Source organism: Mizuhopecten yessoensis, unplaced genomic scaffold (genome assembly GCF_002113885.1).
Source record: "Mizuhopecten yessoensis strain PY_sf001 unplaced genomic scaffold, ASM211388v2 scaffold6683, whole genome shotgun sequence".
Taxonomy (NCBI): Eukaryota; Metazoa; Mollusca; class Bivalvia; order Pectinida; family Pectinidae; genus Mizuhopecten; species Mizuhopecten yessoensis.
The window spans coordinates 1,639,302-1,662,669 of record NW_018406672.1 but is presented as its reverse complement, the minus strand read 5'-3'; the positions used below and the strand labels follow the sequence as shown (position 1 = coordinate 1,662,669).

The 23,368-nt window shown below is 35.5% G+C and overlaps 1 protein-coding gene across 1 annotated transcript; it reads left to right on the top strand.

Moving 5' to 3' along the window:
* The first annotated feature begins 197 nt into the window (after positions 1–197).
* LOC110452409 (homeobox protein CDX-1-like) lies at positions 198–7,701 on the top strand. The gene is made up of 2 exons (XM_021500911.1): positions 198–978; positions 6,661–7,701. Exons 1-2 carry the CDS (start codon positions 474–476, stop codon positions 7,134–7,136), a joined length of 981 nt encoding a protein of 326 aa, XP_021356586.1. The 5' UTR covers positions 198–473; the 3' UTR covers positions 7,137–7,701.
* The last annotated feature ends 15,667 nt before the right edge of the window (positions 7,702–23,368 follow it).

The following is a 23,368-nucleotide window of genomic DNA, read 5'->3' as shown; positions in this document are numbered from 1 at the left end:
CTAATCTCATTAAGCGCGACTACAAAGGCGCCGCGTGTTGACCTTTCCCAAGGATACCTGCTGTCGCGTCCAATCAGAACGCGCGAATTGGTGTGCCAGTAGGTGGAGGCGGGGCTTTACCAAATATGGAACACAACTTACCATAAAGCACATGCGAGCTTATAAATAGTCAGACACTAACAGGTGTATAACAAACACAGACATAAACTGATATAAATAACAGTGGTCAAATTAACAGCTAGTAAATCAATATTTAAGCCAAAAAGTGGGACTATTTGGATACATTTCTTCGGAATTATATTGCCTCTGAAAAATCCGGTTACCTGAACGACAACATTTATTGTTGTCAGGATTTCTAGATATTAGAACCAGGACATCATTTCCGTGTGTATTTCTATTCGGACTTTTGTGGTACAATCTATACGTGATAAAGCCAGGTTGTTGGAGTTTGACGTTTGGACTTTCGTGTAACGATGCCTGTACTTTGTCAGGAGAATAATATGTTTCCCACCGGTCGTCATCCCTCCCCTGTCACCAACTACACTTACGGACATTTCCCCGGGTACCAGGGCACACAGTACACGCCCCAGGCCCAGGACTTCTCTCAGTATGTCGACCCTAACACAGCCTTCCAGCAGCAGTACATGTACGGGGGCACGGGAACCAGCCCGTCCGTAGCCCGACCCCAGGGGATGGATGACTGGATGAATTACTCTGGGATGCCCACCACCTCCTCCCACAGCCCGCAGTCAATGCACTATTCGTACCGCCCCGGGGGTATGGAGTACAACCAACATCAGACTTCCCTGCCCCAGGGAAACCAGACACTTACCATCCTAGGGAGTTCCCCTCCGTCCGAGGGGTCCCCCACCTCTACCACCTCCTCCGGTAGTTCGGAATCACCCTCCAACAAGCAGCTACGACCCCCCTTTGACTGGATGAAGAAAGCGTCCTACACAACAAGCATACCTACTGCAGGTAAGGCATAGATTCTCATTTTACTTTGTAAATAGTGTTTACCTCTTAAAAGTCTTCTTTGATATTTTTTGTTGATACAAACAGGAATATTATGAGGTTCAGGAATAAAAAAAAAATTTAAAAGAATATTTATAGGATAACAATTATAATTAACATATTTTTCGTTCGAAAATGTTTTTACCTGATGAAGTTTTTATTATATGCATAAAGTTGATTGCTATATTTACAAAGTATCTATATGCGTTGCTGTGGCTGAAATTGGAAACAATGCTTATCTCCAAGATAATGGACGGTAATTATATCTGTCTATCTATTTTTGATAAATCAATAACGATTTATAGTTTTAATCGGATCACAAGAGGCATTAAACCATACAAACTTGTGACAATATTTCTGTTGTTTTAGATGAAATTTCTTTAAAAAATATTTATGCTTCCTAAAAGGAACTATTTTGAAATTCAATTTTGAGAGTTTAAATTGTAAAATCCATTTTTTCTTAATGTAATATTAATTTTCTAAAATATTTTAAAATATCTATCATCAATCGCTGTACTTTCAAAATACATCAGTACTTTCCTTAATCATAGTAGATTGATATATGGTATCTTAGAAAGATGGAGTATAATGTGTCTAGGGGCATTTTATTAACATCAAAAATAATACACGGGGATGTGATTTTCCAATCTTCGGTGTGATCTTTGAACGGTCACTTGTGATTTCTTGTGGTCAGTCCCGGTAATTCCGGATAATCTAACACTGACCATTGACCACCCTCGACCACCCGTTACCTGTAATACAGGTGAGACATACTCTTAATTGGTTTTGACAACGATGGTTTTGTTATAACAATTGAATCCTGGAATATAACAAATACGTGTAGATAATACCTAGTCTTTTTCGTACCCTAACAAAAGTGACATAACGGCCGTGTTTGAGATCTTCGTACCTATTCAAGAAGGATTGATTTCCAATCTAGTTTTGTCGCTCCGGCCATTGGTCACAATAGATTGACCAGAGATCACAGACACCTACACCCAGACGTTAATTTGTTAGGCTAATTCACACTGACCATCACAGCCATTGTCAAATCAACACCGATTTCGGGTAAATCTCCCCAAAATCCTATTACCTATACATTGAGTAATTGAATTCAAATACACAAGAATTTTCTCCCGAAAACACGCTAGAGAGAATACGTCTATAATTTCTCTTGAACTAACATGTTGGAACTAAACAGAAATTCTGTGTTTATTAATGATGAAGACCAAGTCAACAAAAATGTCTTTGAAATCTATTAATATACATTTCTTTAATACATAAATAAATAGAAAAATAAATAAATAAATATTTTACCTACTTTCATGAAAGTGACATTACATGTTCATTGCAAACGTTATAATATGGATTGGGCTAAAGTTTTTCTAACTTATAATGTCTATGATTCCTTCGTATATAAATAAATCAACTTAATTTGGTTAAGGACTTTTTATGGATAGAAATAATTACAATGATTGTAGAGGACTATAGTTGGTGGTTGTAAATTTTAAGAGCCAGTACAGCGCCGGGATAATAAACCGTAACGGTTTTACAACGCCGGTGATAGATTTATAAACAAACACATCCTTGATAAAGTAACAAGCAATTATCATAGCACTTAACTGTGCATAAAAATCCCAACATTATCTGATTTTATTTTGAAGTAAATTCAACAGTTTCACATGCATGTATAATGTATATAACGTCTAATGATGGTGTTACGAGATTTTGAGTTACAGCACGCTACGTGGATGACGAAGCGCAAAACAAGTTTAAATTAATCATTGTATATACACAACAATAGACAGGCTTTCTAAAAGTTAATTAATACATTATTCAGGCAAAAAAAATATGATATAAATCATGTATAATTATTAGTTTGAACCATATTTTATTTTAGAATGATATATGCAAACTCGCATACATACATATAAAAAATTGATACAGGATTCAGGAAAATACAGTATAATTAGTATGTGGACTTTAACAAGTTATAAATAGTTTGTTTTATTCCGTTGGTATCGGCGTATTAACTAGACTTAAGCGCAAACACATACATCTTGTTGCAGTATTTAAATAAATACAAATTCAATCTTTCTAACGTGAAAAATCAGCAATAATTAGTAGAAAAAGGGATACAGGACGTGTTAGAAAGTACAGTTACCGGAGGGTCACCTAGTAATAAATTAGGCTAAGCTTTAATTAATTGGTCACTTTATCTATCGAAATTGAATTCCAATTCTACACGAATGTGCGAAGTATCAATATCTGGGAGTTATTAAACACCAGCCTTGACAAAGACAGCTGCGGACGGTATCAGAATATAGCTTTTCAAATATCGGCTGTGTTTTCAATGGGGATCTAATCGAGATAACAGGGCTCTCATACTCGTGAACTCGACAAAATAAATCAAAGCGAGGATTTAACAGAAATGTGGAATCGCCGTTTAACGGCTATTTTCGTTTCGTCGCTGATGAATAGCCGAGACCCATCAATCTCGCTCCCGGATTAGTACTCGTGATAGGGGATGCGATTTATCCGCGGCTGTTGAAATAATAGTAGGAAAAACTCCCCGTTTAAAATCCTCAGATTGTGCACTAGGTACATTGGTATAGAAATTGTCTTTTGACGTATCTTTAAAACTTCTCTGATCTGTCTGGGCGTATTCATGACAAAGATTATACAGATGTATGTTATGGGTTTGGTTCTTATCTGGGTAGAACAATGCTCAGATCCGACTGAGAATGCTACGGTGGGGGTGTCGGATCTAATGTTATCCCCCGGATTGGGAGGGGGGACTAGAGGTGTCGGAACTTCAATAGGAACGCGATATATATAGCTATTCAGATGAAAAAAGAGAAACTTGATGAAAGTTAAGAATACATATCTAGACAAAGCTGTTAGGAATATTGCTTACATTTCTTTTTCTGTTTTATCAGCAGTAATCTTATAAGTAAACGGTTACTGTCACGTGTTTTTGAAATAAAATTTAATTCACAGTTTAAATATTTTATTACCATTGCGCATTACTGTAATGACGTCAATGAATCGCATTTGAATTCAGGCTTTCCTCAAATTTAAGTCAAAACAGTTCATTGAACATTTTAGAAGTACTTTCTATGCGTGCCAGTTCGATTATCCAAACGTGATACATACACACATACGAATGTGCTATGACTGATCGTATAGGCGTTGTAATACCGTAACATATGGTATTGTTGACCGCCATCCAGGTCTAGCGAGATTCAGGGCTTTTGTAAACCAATGGCTTCCATTTTGTGTGTATTATGGAATACAGATACGATGTAAATCCCTTTAAGAACTTGAAATTTGCTGTGTAATAAATAAAACAAAAATATGACAAACATCTTTATTGATAATTTCCTATTCAATGTGTAGATCCATTCGACATATTACTTATATTCCGGAAACGCGTATTATGCAAAAACCGGTTCCGGATTAGAGCCCTTCCGGAGTCGGTTTAGACAACTATACACCTACGATGGGAAAACCACAAGACATCAAATTCCACCGAGTAATCAAAGAGGATCGTTTCCCACCGCTGCCACCTACCGCGAAGTCCGTTTAATTAGGATTTACCGCTGATCGTCCACTGAAGTTAGACAGCGGTGCAAATTGTCCGTGCCAAATTTCGGCCATTTTTACGTAAGAAGTAACTCTAAATACCGTGGGATGAGCAAGGAACCACACATATCGAGTTTTCAACAAATCTTTAAATAATTGAAGTCGGTGTTTCAAACGATGATGTAGATCTCCCTTGTCTGTAAAATGCGTTTGAGCTTAATCAATAAAGTTTAAATAATAAAGGGAGAAAATGGTATTTTGTGGTCACAAAGGAAATTCGTAAATCTTCGAAACAAATTTCTTGAACTCAAATCGTGCAAACGTCATAACAACATTGTGTCAGTGTAAATAAATGTTTAATGGGTAAAGTATGTCGTTTTAACACTTCCACTGATATAAAACTATTATATGTGATAATAGGACAACGTTTAGAATCGTTCGCCCAGTTTACACCTGACTCTCACCTGTATCCGCGACTCACGAGCGATCAGACAGGCGATAAGAACACACTACAGGTTGTATATCGGTAATTGCATTTAGTTCAGACCAATTTACACAATCGGTATCAATGGTCAGTTGATTATTCGGCCAATGTCCAGTGTTAATATTTTAAGGTTTTAATGTGAAGAACGGGCCGCGATCTTTATCGCTAACAAGTCTCGTGTCCCAATGGGACCCTAACACCAATTCTGCCGTAACTGGTCAGTTCACGAATGTCCGAGAAGACGCTCTCACCTGCTTGACCAGGTAGAAGCCAGTCTCGCAGGTCCGTACTTTTAATTAAAGCTTGCCCAAGGCACCGGAATATCGGAGATGGATCGCAGAATTGTCTATCACAGAACGGACAGAACACGCGTGGTAGACTTTCCGATCTTGCGCAATTGATGTCCACGTTTTAATCTCTAATATAGGGAGATAGGGTCAAGGCATTGTCTAGAAGTAATTACTTAGAGACGACTGGGCAACCGTTGTCTGGGTCAATCCGCGGTTCCAGTCTGTTAATATGAAGTCTCCCTATAATCTATTACATGATTAAACCAAATAAACACGAACTTAACATTTCTTATAAATACTACAAATCTACCACATGTAATTCTTCTTAGTTGAAGAGAATTATATAAATAAAAGAACAACAAACCCATGATAACGCTTCTTTTTCAACTAGTTTACAATACTGTTAAATATTCTTTGCACGGTATGTTATCTCTTAAACAGCTTTCATTATGTACATTATTTATCATTTGTATCATTTGGAGGAGACATTGATAAATTTGAAAATCATGAGCCAATTCTATATTGTAAAGTCTGATTACGCACCAAAACATGTAAAACTAAGAAAACTTTCGACAGATAAAAAGGAACGTATGTATATAGTTATGACCGTTCATCTAGAAAACAACACCATAATTGTTCTGTGTTACAAACGATTTCAGCATACCAGACAACTGAAAAAGCGTATGCGAACCTTGTACAAATTCAAATAGATAAAGTCTGATTACGCACCAAAACATGTAAAACTAAGAAAACTTTCGACAGATAAAAAGGAACGTATGTATATAGTTATGACCGTTCATCTAGAAAACAACACCATAATTGTTCTGTGTTACAAACGATTTCAGCATACCAGACAACTGAAAAAGCGTATGCGAACCTTGTACAAATTCAAATAGATAAAGTCTGATTACGCACCAAAACATGTAAAACTAAGAAAACTTTCGACAGATAAAAAGGAACGTATGTATATAGTTATGACCGTTCATCTAGAAAACAACACCATAATTGTTCTGTGTTACAAACGATTTCAGCATACCAGACAACTGAAAAAGCGTATGCGAACCTTGTACAAATTCAAATAGAATTCAACAAATGTGTATTTTTAGGAAAACACCCATTTATTCTGAAGGGGAATGCGACGGAGTGGTGATTTGAAGAGGGCAGCTGGTATTTTTTTTTTTTTTTATACCAAGCAGGCTGGGTTATTAGTTTACTAAAACATATATAAAAACGTTTTTACTATTTGACAGACCTTTATGCTTATGAGCCTCGTTTTATGTTTTTCAGGCAAGACACGAACCAAGGACAAATACCGCGTGGTGTACAGTGACCACCAGCGCCTGGAGCTGGAGAAAGAGTTCCACTACAGTCGGTACATCACCATCCGCCGGAAGTCCGAACTAGCCCAGACCCTGTCCCTTTCCGAACGCCAGGTCAAGATATGGTTCCAAAACCGTCGCGCAAAGGAGAGGAAGCAAAACAAGAAACGTGATGATGGCGGGAAAAATTCAACGGAAGTAGGTCTCCACAACGAGGCCATGGGTGACGTCCAAGGCATGTCACTTCCTCTGAATAGTATGCACATCAAGTCTGACCCCAGCGACGACTACTGCCAGACAACCACACACATACAAGACCAAGGTCAAGGTCACATGGTACACCCCACCTCGCCACTGCACGTGACAACCACAAGAGATACGTCACCATTGCACGTGCCCACAATAAAAATTGACCCCAGTGAACTTGTGACGCAGCATGCGTGATGACAACAGACTAATTATCAATCGTGCAATTTGTCTTTATTGACCCTTAGGATGAGCTAGTGAGGTAGACAATCACAAGTGAGCTAGACATTCACTAGTGAGCTAGATAGTCATACGTGAACTAGGCAACCGTATGTGAGCTAGACATTCACTAGTGAAAGAGACAATACTTAGTGAACTGACAGTGGTATGACACTTTGATTACGTCAGGGGTGAACCTGTACGGCGAGGGTTAATGGTGAATGCAGAATACTCGGTGTACATAAAGTTATAGCTAGGAATAATAATATATTACCGAACATATTATTTGTATATGACGTGAACCGTACGTGCTATGCACGCTATTTCGGTGACCTCAAACACCCACGGGACCTTGAACATGTGAATAAAGTACTATGTTATCAAACCGGAAGTGAAAAATGTGAATAAAGTACTATGTTATCAAAACCGGAAGTGATAGTTGTCATAAGAAGACACGCAAACATTTTCACGAATAATTGTAAATGATTGGGTGGTATTTACAGTAATATGTTTTTTTTTCTTAATTTGTTGATTATACAATAAACTCAATTATATGTGAAATATACTTTGATTCTGAGTCATCATTTATTTTTTAAAGAACCTATGTGAACTGAAGAAAACCTATAGTTAAGATATCGACAGTTTATTTTTAGTGAAGGTTGGAAGTTTAACCCTTTCACCCCTATGTAACTTAGTAGACTCTACCATGCATTGATCTGGATGAGTCCATTATGGTCTACAGTGGTGAAAGGGTTAACACTTGACTCTGTAATACGAATTGTATTTCGAATAAAACGCTATGAGATCATGTGGTATGTGCTCTAGGATACAGCTGACGGGTCAGAATTCCGATAAGAGTCTAAAGACATTGAAATACGATATATCAAAATCGCCGTTTCATGCTCTCAATCTTACATTTAAAAGTTAAAAAAACCCGCAACACAAGATAGACACATAAGGACAGTTTAACTTCTTGACTCCTGAACTTTCATAATAAACTATTCCAACCTTTAAGCTGGACGAGTTCAAATGTGTCTTCAGGGATGAATTAGTTAAAAAGCGAATATGAATATGTAAGAAATCTTAAGTTCGTCCCGCGGGAGTGTACATACGTTTTGTATGTAATTGATCATACACATTGGCTTGTACATTTGTATGTTGGTGTGAAGAACGAACTTCAACTAAATCGTTATCCTATTGCCCTCAATTTTATTTATATCGCTCAGAAAAAAGAAAAAAAAATGCAACCACAACAATTCAGTATATGGAAAAAAATGCCGAGAACTCAATTATTAGCAAGCGCTCTACAAAACTAGCCGATAGTTCAAAATTTTGATTTAAACGAGACCGGATCTATGTATGGAGTGTAATATTAATTGAGATAAAGACACAATCCAAGGGCGTGTATAGGATAACTGTCCACATTGTTTGCCAAGTTAAAAGGACTGGAGATTATTTTGGTGGTTATTTCCGATCAAACTCAATATAAACCATTGCAACTATGCAACACGTAATTGTTTTCAGTAATCAAATCTACATAACTCACGTTATGTACATAATACAATAGACGTGAACGCCTCTTTGAAGTTTTACGGTACATAAGAATAGGTGTTCAACATTACGGATATTGACAACTATAATCTGACGTTAAAGGGACTAAGGCCCAATTGTTTTAATTTTCCATTCATTTTTTATCATACATTTTCTCTCTCCAAAACCAAAAGGAATATACTTTCAGTATCACTATTAGAGTCAATTAAGGGAAAGAGTACCATTACATCATTAATAAACGCAAAGAAGAGTTCCACTCGGAGGTTTTTCGACATAGAGTATTCTCCCGTCTATATAGAAGATGGAGCAACATAAAAGCAGTTTTTCTGGCTTAGAAAAAGTTTTGCAGCCCATTAATTTGACACGTGGGCCCGTATTCTTGAAACTGTTCTCATGCTCAATCATGGATTCTGTGCTCAAACCTAATTCCTTGTAACTCACTTAAATCATGTCAAACGATCAAAATGTCAAACGTAAACATTGAAAACAGTATTTGGCTTTAAGCCTTTTCCATTTATTTTTTTTCCAAATTATTTACAAAATACGATTATATTATTAAATTTATTAAAGAAATTCGACTTGAGCACAAAATCCATGCTTGAGCATGAGAACGGTTTCATGAATACGGTCCCAGTTTTGATGTTATGCGGTTATAATTCCTAGAATTGATCAAGCGTAGAGTTTGTAATGTTATGGTCCCGAGGTCGACCCTTTGTGCTTTTGTGTTTTCTTTCTTATTTCTAATTTGAAAAATTCTTTTGAACAATTATATTTTTGTAAATATGTTAATTTTAGGGAACATTTCTTATCAAAAAGTCCCCATTAATAAATATCACAGTCGTGACAATGGTATAGTATATATAGTATAGTATAGTTTAACCTAATGGGTCCGTTTACCTCATTGTTATTTCGAAACCAAATATGAGTTTTAAAGATATTCTTCTTCTTCCTTTATATCACAGAACGCCATCAGGCGTATTATCGTACTTAATTCGGAATGTTTCCAAAATCACCGACTGAAAATGACCTGGTTCCAGTTTCTAATACATTTTTTAACTTATCATCACCATCATCATCATCATCATCATCATCATCACCACCTCATCACCCCATCACCACCTCATCACATCACAACCTCATCACATCTTCCATCACCTCATATCATCATTACCTCATATCATCATCATCATCATCATCATCATCACCATCATCATCATCATCGGAACATAGCCCTCTTAGCTGTAATAAAAACAAGGTGGGCGGAGGCTCACATAGATATGTCCCTATCCCCCGCGATACCCGTGACCGTTGACCATTTGACCTTGACTGATGACGAACAAAATCTAATCATCTATAGAACTCAAAGTTACCGTAGTGTGGTGTAAATAGGAACTAAATTTGTTCAGGGGTTCATGAGATGTCTTGTGCACAAGGTTTTTGCTATGGACGGTAACACGGGACGCTGTGAATATTAATTTTGTCCTAGTGTTTGACGCTAGCTTTAAGTGAATATAAATAATAATTTAACCTAGTGTGTTGACGCCAGGGTTTATTCACTATGATAAATACTTTTATTCTAGTGTATTGACACTAACTCATTAGGAAAAATACTTTTGTCCTAGTGTATTGTCATAAGGGTTAAGTCACTACAATAGATAATATAAATAATAATTTTATCCTAGTGTTTGACGCTAGCGCTAAGTCACTATAAATAATAATTTTATCCTAGTGTATTGACACTAGGGTTAACTCGATATGTATAATTATTTTGTCCTTGTGTATTTACACTAACTCACTATGAATAATAATTGTTTCCTGGCGTGTTGCAGCTAGGACAAACGTACTATGATTTATAGAATTGCCACTGTGTGTTAACGCTAGTGTAAACTGAACATAAATAATAGTTTTGCATAATTTACTCCGAAATATAAATTGTTCTTTGGAAGTTGAAGTTATGGTAAACATCTAGTTTAATATTTTGACGAAACATATTAATATTCACTCTAACAGTAAAACAAACGGATCAGTTTTATTTCTCTCTCGTCATTTCAAAAATAACCAGCATCGTGCTATTTCGGTTTTTAGTAACTTACCGGATATGCACTTTCAGAATGGTTCAAACAGTCACCTCATATCGCGCAGAGGGGTTAAATTTCAACACAGACAGGGTTAATATACGTTATATGTACCTATGAAAATAATGACTCCATATGCGCCATCTGAATATATTTATAAACGTTTATATTGAACTTGTGTTAAATGATATAGCAGATATAAAAATGAATACAACAGCCAAATGGGGATTAAAATACGTTAATATATCGCATGCAAAGCGTTGGTTTTAATGGTTATATGCCTCAAATGCTATTATAATCCTTAAATTTATTTCTAAAATTTTCTTAAATTGGCGTTTAGCATAACGCGGGAATGCTTGTTATGCTTATAACTTAATATTGTAAACACAAGTTTTCCCAATAATATTTGTTGATATCCAAATAGTATAAAGATAATTATATTGGACTAGATTTAACGAACATGCATTTGAAAGATATCGGAACAAAACGTCATTTTGTTCTGTTCATTACTTTCATATTGTTTTTTTTTTATTTAAAAGTTGCTATGAGCATGAATGGTCAATGATTTTCTGCAGATTTCATCCCCAAGGCTACATTCGTAACATTGGTAAACAATGCTTCTTTGTATCTGCAATTATAAAGACAAACAAACATTTAAGTGATGGAAGTCCCAACCGCTCAATCACTATGTGTGAATATACTGTCCTCACCGTACAATTTTACAACTTTGCATCCAATGTCACAACCGTACACAGTCGTAAGTTACGGAGTGTCCGAACCGCACAAATATAAACTAGGTCACCTCTCTAAAATGCATACTTCTACTTGTTTATGGGATATTTTGCAACCAGTTTAGATTATTATTAATCTTTGAAGGCTTCTTAACCTAAATCATTGGTCTATAAATAATCAGAATTAATTTTTGAATTCGTTTTTTGAGTAAATTCAAACTCGTCGTCGACTGAACATCCCGATTGCCGGCTCCCGTTACCTTGCATTTCTGGAGTGGAATTTTAGCATAAGCATTTTATAACACTCTGATCTATTATCTATGGCTTCAGTGCATCCGTTGATCGTTAAAAAGTTTTCAAGTAGAAGAAATCGAACATGTTCTGAGAAATCACCTTCTTGTTTTGGAAGCCGCCATCTTTCAAACAGTCCAATTTTTTTTCAACCTACAGTCTACACTACAGTGTATGTACAATAATATGAAATAATAGAAAATTTCCATCATTCATTAGGTGTAACATTTTTTCTATTGTTGTCATAAAACATGAACAATGTTTTTAAATATACATGATGGCAAAATGATTATTGATGTTGGAGAAAGATTTGGAGCGCTAGGAATGAGAGAGCGTGAAACAGCGAGAGGGAGAAGTGCCAAGGCAAGATGGATACAAGGTCCTTTGTTTATAATACATATAAAGACTAAACAAAAATGAGATCGTGTGAGCGTCCTTTCCGTGAACAGAAATCCTCGAGGTCACAGGGGTTACGCCCACTTATTAATAATGTACTGTGCAGAAATTTCGAGGATGCAAAACGGACGGCACACGTCATAGCTGTTTACCGTTTCAAAATATCATTTGTGCAATTTACTGTTTATCACTTATGGTAAAACTTCTGTTGTACTATAACTTGTTAGGCGGAATGGTATGTCTATATTGGGTTTTTTTTCTATGAAGAACAAATATAGATATAACAAATTCCACGAGCTCTTATAATTCATACAATTTATGAAGTAAACATATATAAACTACATGTATCTGTTTGTCTTTTAGGTTGTCACCTTTTAGACACGAAAAAGTCACATATTTTAAAATTCAGTTCACACGTTTATTTATTTAAACAGTGGTATTCGGGGCAGCCAAAAATATGACAAGAGACATTTATAAGATATAACCATACTGATTTACAAAACTTGAGACGGTTTTATTGTAAGATAATTTTTAGGCCCACCCCTAACTATTGACCGATCGCTGTTTTCTCAACATTTTTATTTCATGTTCATGTTGATCTGATAGTTGGCACACATCTCGATGAATACTTTTTTGTATTTGAATAATAAAAATATACCGTAAAATCGCCATGAATGTGGCTAGGGACATGTTGATATGTTTGCCGTATGTTGTAACGAGCCGTTCAGTGTTTGGGTACGGGTTCCCTCGCCAAAGATTGACGACCGGGAATTTATTGTTTTATGATCTTTGCATGACACACCTGACTTCATGAATATCCAATTTATGGTGGGTTCGAGAGGACTGATAAGTCTAGGATTAAATCTGTAAGTGCTGGACTAACATGGTCAGGACCGGCACCCAACTGTTTCCCCGCCGGTTTGCAGCCTGCATCGCCCTAGCGGTGTTGGTACGGAGTCTTTGTGGGGACCAGGGTACCACCATAAAACTTACGTCATCTCTTAACCCATATACAGCCGTATCGAAAATTGTAAACACTGCAAGACACACAGACGAGTACCAGCGAGAGATAGCACGAGCTTTGATGTCATAGCGGTCAAGATTTCATATTGTTCTTATGAACATACGTAAATGTTATTCTGTATTTAATAACTTGATATATGCTCAGGCATGAATCTTGTGTCGCATGTTTGGGAATCTTGGGAAAAAGACACACTAGAAAAATTACATTGTAGTTTAAAATACATAAGACATAGCCATACCTATTTCATCTTAACGCAGGATTTCTCGAAATACTGAAAATCTGTTTATTTTTATTTTTCAGTCCTTCTAATTGCCCCTTCGTTTCATCTTGTAACTAGTACTAATATTAATACATGGAACCGTATTCATGAAACAGTTTTGATGCTCAAGCATCGATTCTGCGCTCAAACCAACTTTCTTGTTACTCGCTGAAATCATTTCAAACAATCAAAAAGTCAAATGTAAGCATGGAAACAGTATTTGACTTTAAGTCTCTACCAGTTTCTTTCAAATCATTAACAAAATAAGATTTGTCGATTAATTTATAACCAGAACAAGAAATTAGGCTAGAGCATAAAATCTTGGCCTGAGCATGGGAACGGTTTCATGAATACGGGCCCTGGCCTCCTGTGACGCAATATATAAAAACGATCTCTCGACGTCAGATGCTACGATATCGCATCTATCTTGTAATATGCCATTTATAGTATAAATAATATAGATTTATCCAATTTAGGAATTTATTTCAAGAGGTGTTAATTATAGGTTTAATGTATTGTAGTGTTTCATAACGGTAATGTGATAATTAAGTATTGTTATACGTACATTATTGAACGGTGTTTTATGTATACTGAGATGTCACTCTCCTATCCATTTGAACTATGTTTTGAGAGAATGTTATTATATGTATATATATGTACCTAAAAGCCTAAGGGCTTCTTGTTAATAAGTTATCCGAATTTGTTTGTATTTTTTTATGCATATTTGTATCTCTGATACCAACCATCTCATTGTAATGTTTATAATTCTATATTTTATTTTTATTTGATGTTTAACCGATTAATATCACATCTTCGCCTGAACATTTTCTAACGTAGGAATTTAAGGCACGAATCAGATGCATAATTCAGTAAAACTCTCAAATTAATTCTATTTTGAAATCATTGGTCGAAAACAGGAATATCTCTGTGTATATTATCTCTGTGTATATCATCTGACAATTATCATTTTCTATCCCTTTCTATCCCAGGCAAAGCGCGAATAATTATAAATTTATTTTGTTCATTCATATATTATTGAGCTTGTGAATGCAACAGCAGGAACTGAGCGAACGACAAATTGAAAACAAATATACCAAATGAAACTAGACACCACACAGAAAACAGCAGGAATGGAGAAGACACCAACACATAGAGGAAGAACACTTAAAATGATATATCAAACCAAAAATTAAAACAACAACAGGAGCTAAAAAGACACCGAAACAAAGGAAAGTGAACAACAGGAACTAAGAGATTCCAAAGCAAAGGGAACTGGGATGACACCAAAAGAACAGGAAGTCAAGAGATACAAAAGCAGAAGGAAAAACAACAGCCATAACTGAGGAATTATCTAACAAAGGGATAAACAACGGCTATAACTGAGGAAATATCTAACAAAGGGATAAACAGCAGCCACAACTGAGGAAGTATCTAACAGAAGGATAGACAAAAAGAGGATTTGACGACAACATGAACGTGACAAATTCAACAAATCGCGCTGCTAACTGGAAAACTGAGGAATTATCTAACAAAGGGATAAACAACGGCTATAACTGAGGAAATATCTAACAAAGGGATGAACAACAGCCATAACTGAGGGAATATCTAACAAAGGAAAAAACAACAGCCATAACTGAGGAAATATCAAACAAAGGGATAAACACCAGCCATAACTGAGGAAATATCTAACAAAGGGTTAAACAACAGCCACAACTGAGGAAGTACCTAACAGAAGGATAGACAAAAAGAGGATTTGACGACAACATGAACGTGACAAATTCAACAAATCGCGCTGCTAACTGGAAAACTGAGGAATTATCTAACAAAGGGATAACAAACAGCCACAACTGAGGAATTATCTAAAAAAGGGATAAACAACAGCCACAACTGAGGAAATATTTAACAAAGGGATAAACAACAGCCACAACTGAGGAGTTATCTAACAAAGGGATAAACAACAGCCATAAATGAGGAAATATCTAACAAAGGGATAACCAACAGCCACAACTGAGGAATTATCTAAAAAAGGGATAAACAACAGCCACAACTGAGGGAATTATCCAACAAAGGGATAAACAACAGCCATAACTGAGAGAATATCTAACAAAGGGATAAACAACATCCACAACTGAGGAAATATCTAACAAAGGGATAAACAACAGCGATAACTGAGGGAATATCTAACAAAGGGATAACCAACAGCCATAACTGAGGAAATATCTAACAAAAGGATAAACAACAGCCATAACTGAGGGAATAGCTAACAAAGGGATAAACAACAGCCACAATTGAGGAAATATCTAACAAAAGGGATAAACAACAGCCACAACGGAGAAAATATCTAACAAAAGGGATAAACAACAGCCACAACTGAGGAGTTATCTAACAAAGGGATAAACAACAGCCACAACTGAGGAGTTATCTAACAAAGGGATAAACAACAGCCACAATTGAGGAAATATCTAACAAAAGGGATAAACAACAGCCACAACGGAGAAAATATCTAACAAAAGGGATAAACAACAGCCACAACGGAGAAAATATCTAACAAAAGGGATAAACAACAGCCACAACTGAGGGAATTATCCAACAAAGGGATAAACAACAGCCACAACTGAGGGAATTATCCAACAAAGGGATAAACAACAGCCATAACGGAGGAAATATCTAACCAAAAGAACAGGAAGTCAAGAGATACAAGAGCAGAAGGAAAAACAACAGCCATAACTGGGGAATTATCTAACAAAGGGATAAACAACGGCTATAACTGAGGAAATATCTAACAAAGGGTTAAACAACAGCCACAACTGAGGAAGTACCTAACAGAAGGATAGACAAAAAGAGGATTTGACGACAACATGAACGTGACAAATTCAACAAATCGCGCTGCTAACTGGAAAACTGAGGAATTATCTAACAAAGGGATAAACAACAGCTATAACTGAGGAAATATCTAACAAAGGGATAAACAACAGCGATAACTGAGGGAATATCTAACAAAGGGATAACCAACAGCCACAACTGAGGAATTATCTAAAAAAGGGATAAACAACAGCCACAACTGAGGGAATGTCTAACAAAGGGATAAACAACAGCCACACCTGAGGAAATATCTAACAAAAGGGATAAACACCAGCCACAACTGAGGAAATATCTAACAAAAGGGAAAAACAACAGCCACAACTGAGAAATTATCAAACAAAGCGATAAACAACAGCCACAACTGAGGAAATATCAAACAAAGGGAAAAACAACAGCCATAACTGAGAAAATATCTAACAAAGGGATAAACAACAGCCATAACTGAGGGAATATCTAACAAAGGAAAAAACAACAGCCATAACTGAGGGAATAACTAACAAAGGGATAAACAACAGCCATAACGGAGGAAATATCTAACCAAAAGAACAGGAAGTCAAGAGATACAAGAGCAGAAGGAAAAACAACAGCCATAACTGAGGAATTATCAAACAAAGGGATAAACAACAGCCACAACTGGGGAATTATCTAACAAAGGGATAAACAACGGCTATAACTGAGGAAATATCTAACAAAGGGATAAACAGCAGCCACAACTGAGGAAGTATCTAACAGAAGGATAGACAAAAAGAGGATTTGACGACAACATGAACGTGACAAATTCAACAAATCGCGCTGCTAACTGGAAAACTGAGGAATTATCTAACAAAGGGATAACCAACAGCCATAACTGAGGAAATATCTAACAAAAGGATAAACAACAGCCATAACTGAGGGAATAGCTAACAAAGGGATAAACAACAGCCATAATTGAGGGAATATCTAACAAAGTGATAAACAACAGCCACAACGGAGGAAATATCTAACAAAAGGGATAAACAACAGCCACAACGGAGAAAATATCTAACAAAAGGGATAAACAACAGCCACAACTGAGGGAATATCTAACAAAGGGATAACCAACAGCCACAACTGAGGAATTATCTAACAAAGGAATAAACAACAGCCACAACTGAGGGAATGTCTAACAAAGGGATAAACAACAGCCACACCTGAGGAAATATCTAACAAAAGGGATAAACAACAGCCACAACTGAGGGAATTATCCAACAAAGGGATAAACAACAGCCACAACTGGGGAATTATCTAACAAAGGGATAAACAACGGCTATAACTGAGGAAATATCTAACAAAGGGATGAACAACAGCCATAACTGAGGGAATATCTAACAAAGGGATAAACAGCAGCCACAACTGAGGAAGTATCTAACAGAAGGATAGACAAAAAGAGGATTTGACGACAACATGAACGTGACAAATTCAACAAATCGCGCTGCTAACTGGAAAACTGAGGAATTATCTAACAAAGGGATAACCAACAGCCATAACTGAGGAAATATCTAACAAAGGGATAACCAACAGCCACAACTGAGGAAATATCTAACAAAGGGATAAACAACAGCCACAACTGAGGAAGTATCTAACAGAAGGATAGACAAAAAGAGGATTTGACGACAACATGAACGTGACAAATTCAACAAATCGCGCTGCTAACTGGAACGGAACAAGTTCATCATGAAGAGCTAGCGCTATGAATGCCAAAGCCATGATTAGCACGCTTTATAGAATTTGGCATGTTCCAGTTTGCATTCATATTAATAATAATAAATTAACAAATTAGATATGAAGCGTGTGGGCGCTAAATAGAATTTAACATTTTTCAGTTGGCACTCATTTTGACTATGAATGCAAACTGTAAGTATTTCATTTAATGGCCCTTAGATGTTACATAATCGGTCCTTCGATTTTTGTCTATAACTGGCCCATATATATTGGTGTAAAAACCAGAATATTCACCAACACCTGCCTTAGAATACATCCTTCAATGTTTGTGATGGTCTTTGGCCCCCCATGACTAGGGTATCTGTCTGCAGCCCCTGAGGTTATCTGGTCCTGGTTTCGAAAGTGAATGTTCGTCTTCTTGAAAATTACCAGTCACGTGTTTATCATAATTCATCATCTCGGCCGTTACCTCGCAGACTGATGTCAGTTAATCTCGATTCCAATCCAACATTGTAATGTCATTATCACAGCCTCGTTAAATATGAGTCGATAATATTTTTCATAATTATTTACACTGTAAACAAATTCCACTTGTCACATTGATTATCACAATCGCACAAAAATAATTTATCTTGATCCGTCCAAAATGTGATTACGTGTGTAATTTATCTTGTAAATCTGTATATACAGGGTCCCGCAAACAGTTGTTTCGTCTGCTAATACACGCATTTGATCTAATTGGATGTTTTTTTTGTACGGAAAATGTGTTTGATGTTAAATGTTTATGGGAATGCAAACAGCATGTCTAAAATTAACATCATACAATATTATTAACGTCGGTTTTGTTGTTGTAGCATAATGATAAATCAGTTTTACTCAAAGTGGTTAAAACTAGTACCATTATCCTATTTCACTCTCTGTTAAATCACCGTACAGGTAAAATAACAAATCAATAGCGGTCCTAGACATTACAAAAATCTATATTTATTATTGTATGAATTACGACATATGAAACACCATTTTCCCGATTAAATATCCAAATCTGTGTGAAAAAGCTACATACACACATTATAAATCCACATTACAAAAAAAGAGAATTATGCGATTTTATGAATGTCGATCTTCAAAAGAACAGAAAATGGATTCCTTCAAATTTATTTCCTAAATTACCTGTAGTAATTCATTTTCACCAAAGAATATATGGCTATAAAGTATTGGGCTTAATCATGTTTGAATTGCAGCTGCAAACAATACTAAGCACAAGAAAATCCCTTCATGCCTATGAATGTGTGCTTTTTACAATGTACATGTACCATAAAGTGCCGTAAAGCTATAGATGAAATGGATTTATGTTCGGACATCATAGGACTAGCATGGGGCTATAGTTCCATAATAACCGACCGAGAAATATGGTCATTAGGCTCTATAAAACTATACAGTACATATATATAACAGCCAGGGATAGGGTTTGTCAAAGCTGCCCAAAACTCTTCTCACAAAACATGGTACATTTCAATGGTACCACAGTTACTCGGAGTTTGAAAGTGCCTTGTTTCTGGAATTTTTGAGTGGTTATTTTTTTTCAAAAACTGGAAAGTTTTATCAGAGAAGTGTGTTCCGAGCAGAGAAAATGTGATTTTTTTCCTGAAGGATTATTTTTGTGATAAAATTCATGTCTGGATAAATATATCAGCATGAACACTATTGTCAGCAGTGACTTGTTCCCCTGTCGTCTTTCCTAAGGAATACGTTTAAAGGGTCATCATTTCTTGTCAATATAGGAGTGGAGCAATTACTATCTTTTACAATCGATGTTGACGACGTTTGAACGATCTGGAATTACCGCAATAGGATGCGAATATCTTTCCCGGCTTTACGTTCGTTTTTCAGACACTATTCGTAATTGCAAAATATGGTTTCATATACTAAATAATATATAAAAATGCGAGGTATGTTTTTGAACGCAGAATCACAAGATATCGATATGCACCACGCAATACAACAAATGCCTATTTGGTTGGCAGATGCAAAGCTCTAAGAGAAAAGTCTATAATTGCATATTTAAATGTTAAGTTTGTTTCAAACACAAACAAGAATTGAAAACTTATTTTGCAAGCTTTCGAAAATGTCTGTTTTCTTTGTAAAGCAAAGAGTGTAAATGAACGGCGTGTTGACTCTAAACCGCTCTAAATCCTACTCCGAATATACATATCTGTTATACATTGCTGCCAGCTGAATGGCTGGATTGTAAAACGGTTCTATCTGCAAAACATTTCCTTGATTATTTGGAAAATCGGGTTTTTGTTGGCTAGATTTTAAAGAACCTCTTTAATGACTGTATTTAATTTGTATGAATCAATTTATATAACAATGCAATTTTTTTCATCAAATTGTCCATATGCATTAACGATAATAGAATGCTGACGTCATTGGCACCAACAGTTCCGGATTTTTGTCCCCGTTTGTTTTGTTTATTTCGATAAGGTTAGTGATAACACTAATTAAGAATGTATATGGCCTGGTGCTTATCTAGTCGTTGCTGGTTTTAAATTGAAATAATATTAATTTGAAAAGTAAACTAATTGTGTTTAAACATAACAAGAGAAACTCAACATTAAATATGTTTTGTATTGTCATTAAAATCTTATTTCTAGCACATATACTTATACTGCAAACGTAATCCAATGATGAATGCTTACGATTATTTTTAATTATCACAATCTGAAAAAACCCAACAATTGACATTGACAGTTGCCTGAGCTTGCAATTTGTTTTGAGCAAAGAATGGGATGAACTGTATTTCATGGCGGTCTTTCGGTCCCTTCCTTTTCTATTTACATATTTGATATGAAATTGTGAAAATTAGTAGAATGGTGATAAGGGTAACTTAATTCATATAACGTTTATATGTACAGACATTATATAAAGTATCAAATCAACAACATGACACGTTTTAAAAGGAAATTCTAAAAATAGACAGGAACAAAATTATGTCGTTATTGCCGTTTTCGAATCATTGACTCTTCATCATTTTGTTTTACATATTGGAAACAGGTTTTTTTTTTTTTTTTTTTTTTTTTTTTTTTTTTTTACGAGGTAAGACATTGGTATGCATGTTATTTGGAAATTGCTTGGTCAGGATAGGTTTGGAACAGTGCATTTTCTGTACCCGATGAGACACGATTTTAATTTTCAAACTGTCGCCATACGTATTTAGATGGTACTTGACACTTGACAGAACGGCGAGTTTTCCCAAGACGTCGTCGGACTGAAGGATGTCGAAGGGAGGTCGCCGGCATGCGATGTTTCCCTATTCGTCACAGAAGTAAATAAGGGCGAGGGACGAACGTCCTGTGCCCATAACTCACCAACCACTCAAAGTCCATGTCGAGGAGATGTGCTAACATACTAAATAATTTACGATACACATAAAATTCTCTTAGTTTACATTGGCAGTTTTATATGGTTCACGATCTGGCAGGTTTGGGTTGTTCCAACTATTGATCTCACCTGCAGTTGTTTAAGTTCCACATGTTCCATCTCCACTTCCTCATTTAGGTTCTTGTATGTCACAAGTTCTGTACTCCCACTCCAGGCGTTTAGCTCCTAAATCCCTTTCAAGTTCTACAAACAATGGTTAAGCTTAGTTGAGTTTATTTTTGTATACTTATTTTAACAAAAGTAATGGCAAATTCTTTAATACAGTATATCATGTACATGATATGTACATTCTATCCTCTTAACAAATGTGCATAGGGTAATATTTACATTTGCTCTGCATCGTTCCATTGCAATGCATTGAGAAGGAAAATGTTGTTGTGAGACTATAACAACATTTGCTATTGTAACGTCAATCTCTATTGTGACATCATCAATTTCATTGTTGTCAAGACTTAATTTGCTGTTCAAAGAACTGTTCGAAATAAATTAATCAAGCGTAACTACTCTATCAAAATGTAAATATAAATAATGAATATTTTATCAAATATTGTTATGGTCCTATAACACAAATTTCTATTGCTGACACACTTACATAAACCCCTGCTTGGCTTAATTGAGCTTGTCATCAATAGTAATATGTGTTATTGGACAATAACATCATTTTCTAAAACATTCATTGCTGAAATAGTATCAGAAGTGATATTGTTTTCGATATTAAAAGATTTACTTACTTAACTCCCGTTCACTAGAATTGTTTGGCAGGAAATGTTTGGCAGGAAACATGAAATACAGCATTGTTTCTTGTTCCGTCTAACATTATTTTGACGTAGGATATTTGTTCTACCCGATACTGTTTTGTTTTATTTCTCTGTAGCGCAGATTCTCCGACAGAGATAGGTGAAAATCCGTTGGTCCTAGCAATGCTTTTGGTACGGGTTTTTGACAAAACAAAGGACAACAGTGTGAATTCCAGTAGAGCTTCATTGTGAGATAGGTGTAACCAAGTTGTGGGCTCTTTTTATACACAATGGTTTTATGTATTAGCGAACGCACGATAATTAATTGTTTTTACAAATCATTGTTTGTCCTCCAAAGCGAAACTGCTTAGTTTCCAATGATTGGACAGCTTGTATTGGTCCTAATTAATATGTAGTGACAATGACAATTAAGTGTATAAGAGAATAGTCGTCATTTACGTATAATGATGCAAAATATACACCGACCCTATTAAAACGTATTATTTCATACTAAATGACTTCAATAGACTTTATTAGAATATTTTATTCGATAGAGTTTTGAAAATATATTTTATTTAATAAAGTGTTAAAATCATATTTTATTCAATAGAGTTTATAAAAATATTCATTCAATAGAGTTTATACAATTAATATTTTATTCAATAGTTTATACAAAATCTTTTATTCAAAAGAGTTCATAAAAATATTTTATTCAGTAGAGTTTTAAAAAGATATTCGTTTAATAGAGTTTATAAAATTAATATTCAATACAAAAGAGATTATACAAAATATTTTATTCAATAGAATTTAATTGAAAATGTATTCAATAGTCGTACTTGTTATAAGTATACAATAATAATTGCAAATGGTCCGAGACAGGTGTAAAACTTTTATACATTGCCGACGGATACAAAATCAGGGGAAACTGAAGTATTGTTAATACAATATAAACAAGAAGCATACCACTTCTGCATCCATCTTTACAATGACAATGTAGATACTATTGGAAGACAATGTCATTTTCGTGTGATAATCAGTGTAGATGGTCTGTACATATTTAAGAAATTCGCAAAACATGCCTGAAAAAAATCAGTACTACGAAAGTTTTCTTTCAAGTAAAGAGATACTTTGTTAGGGATATAATGTGTTTGTGTTGTCTGCATT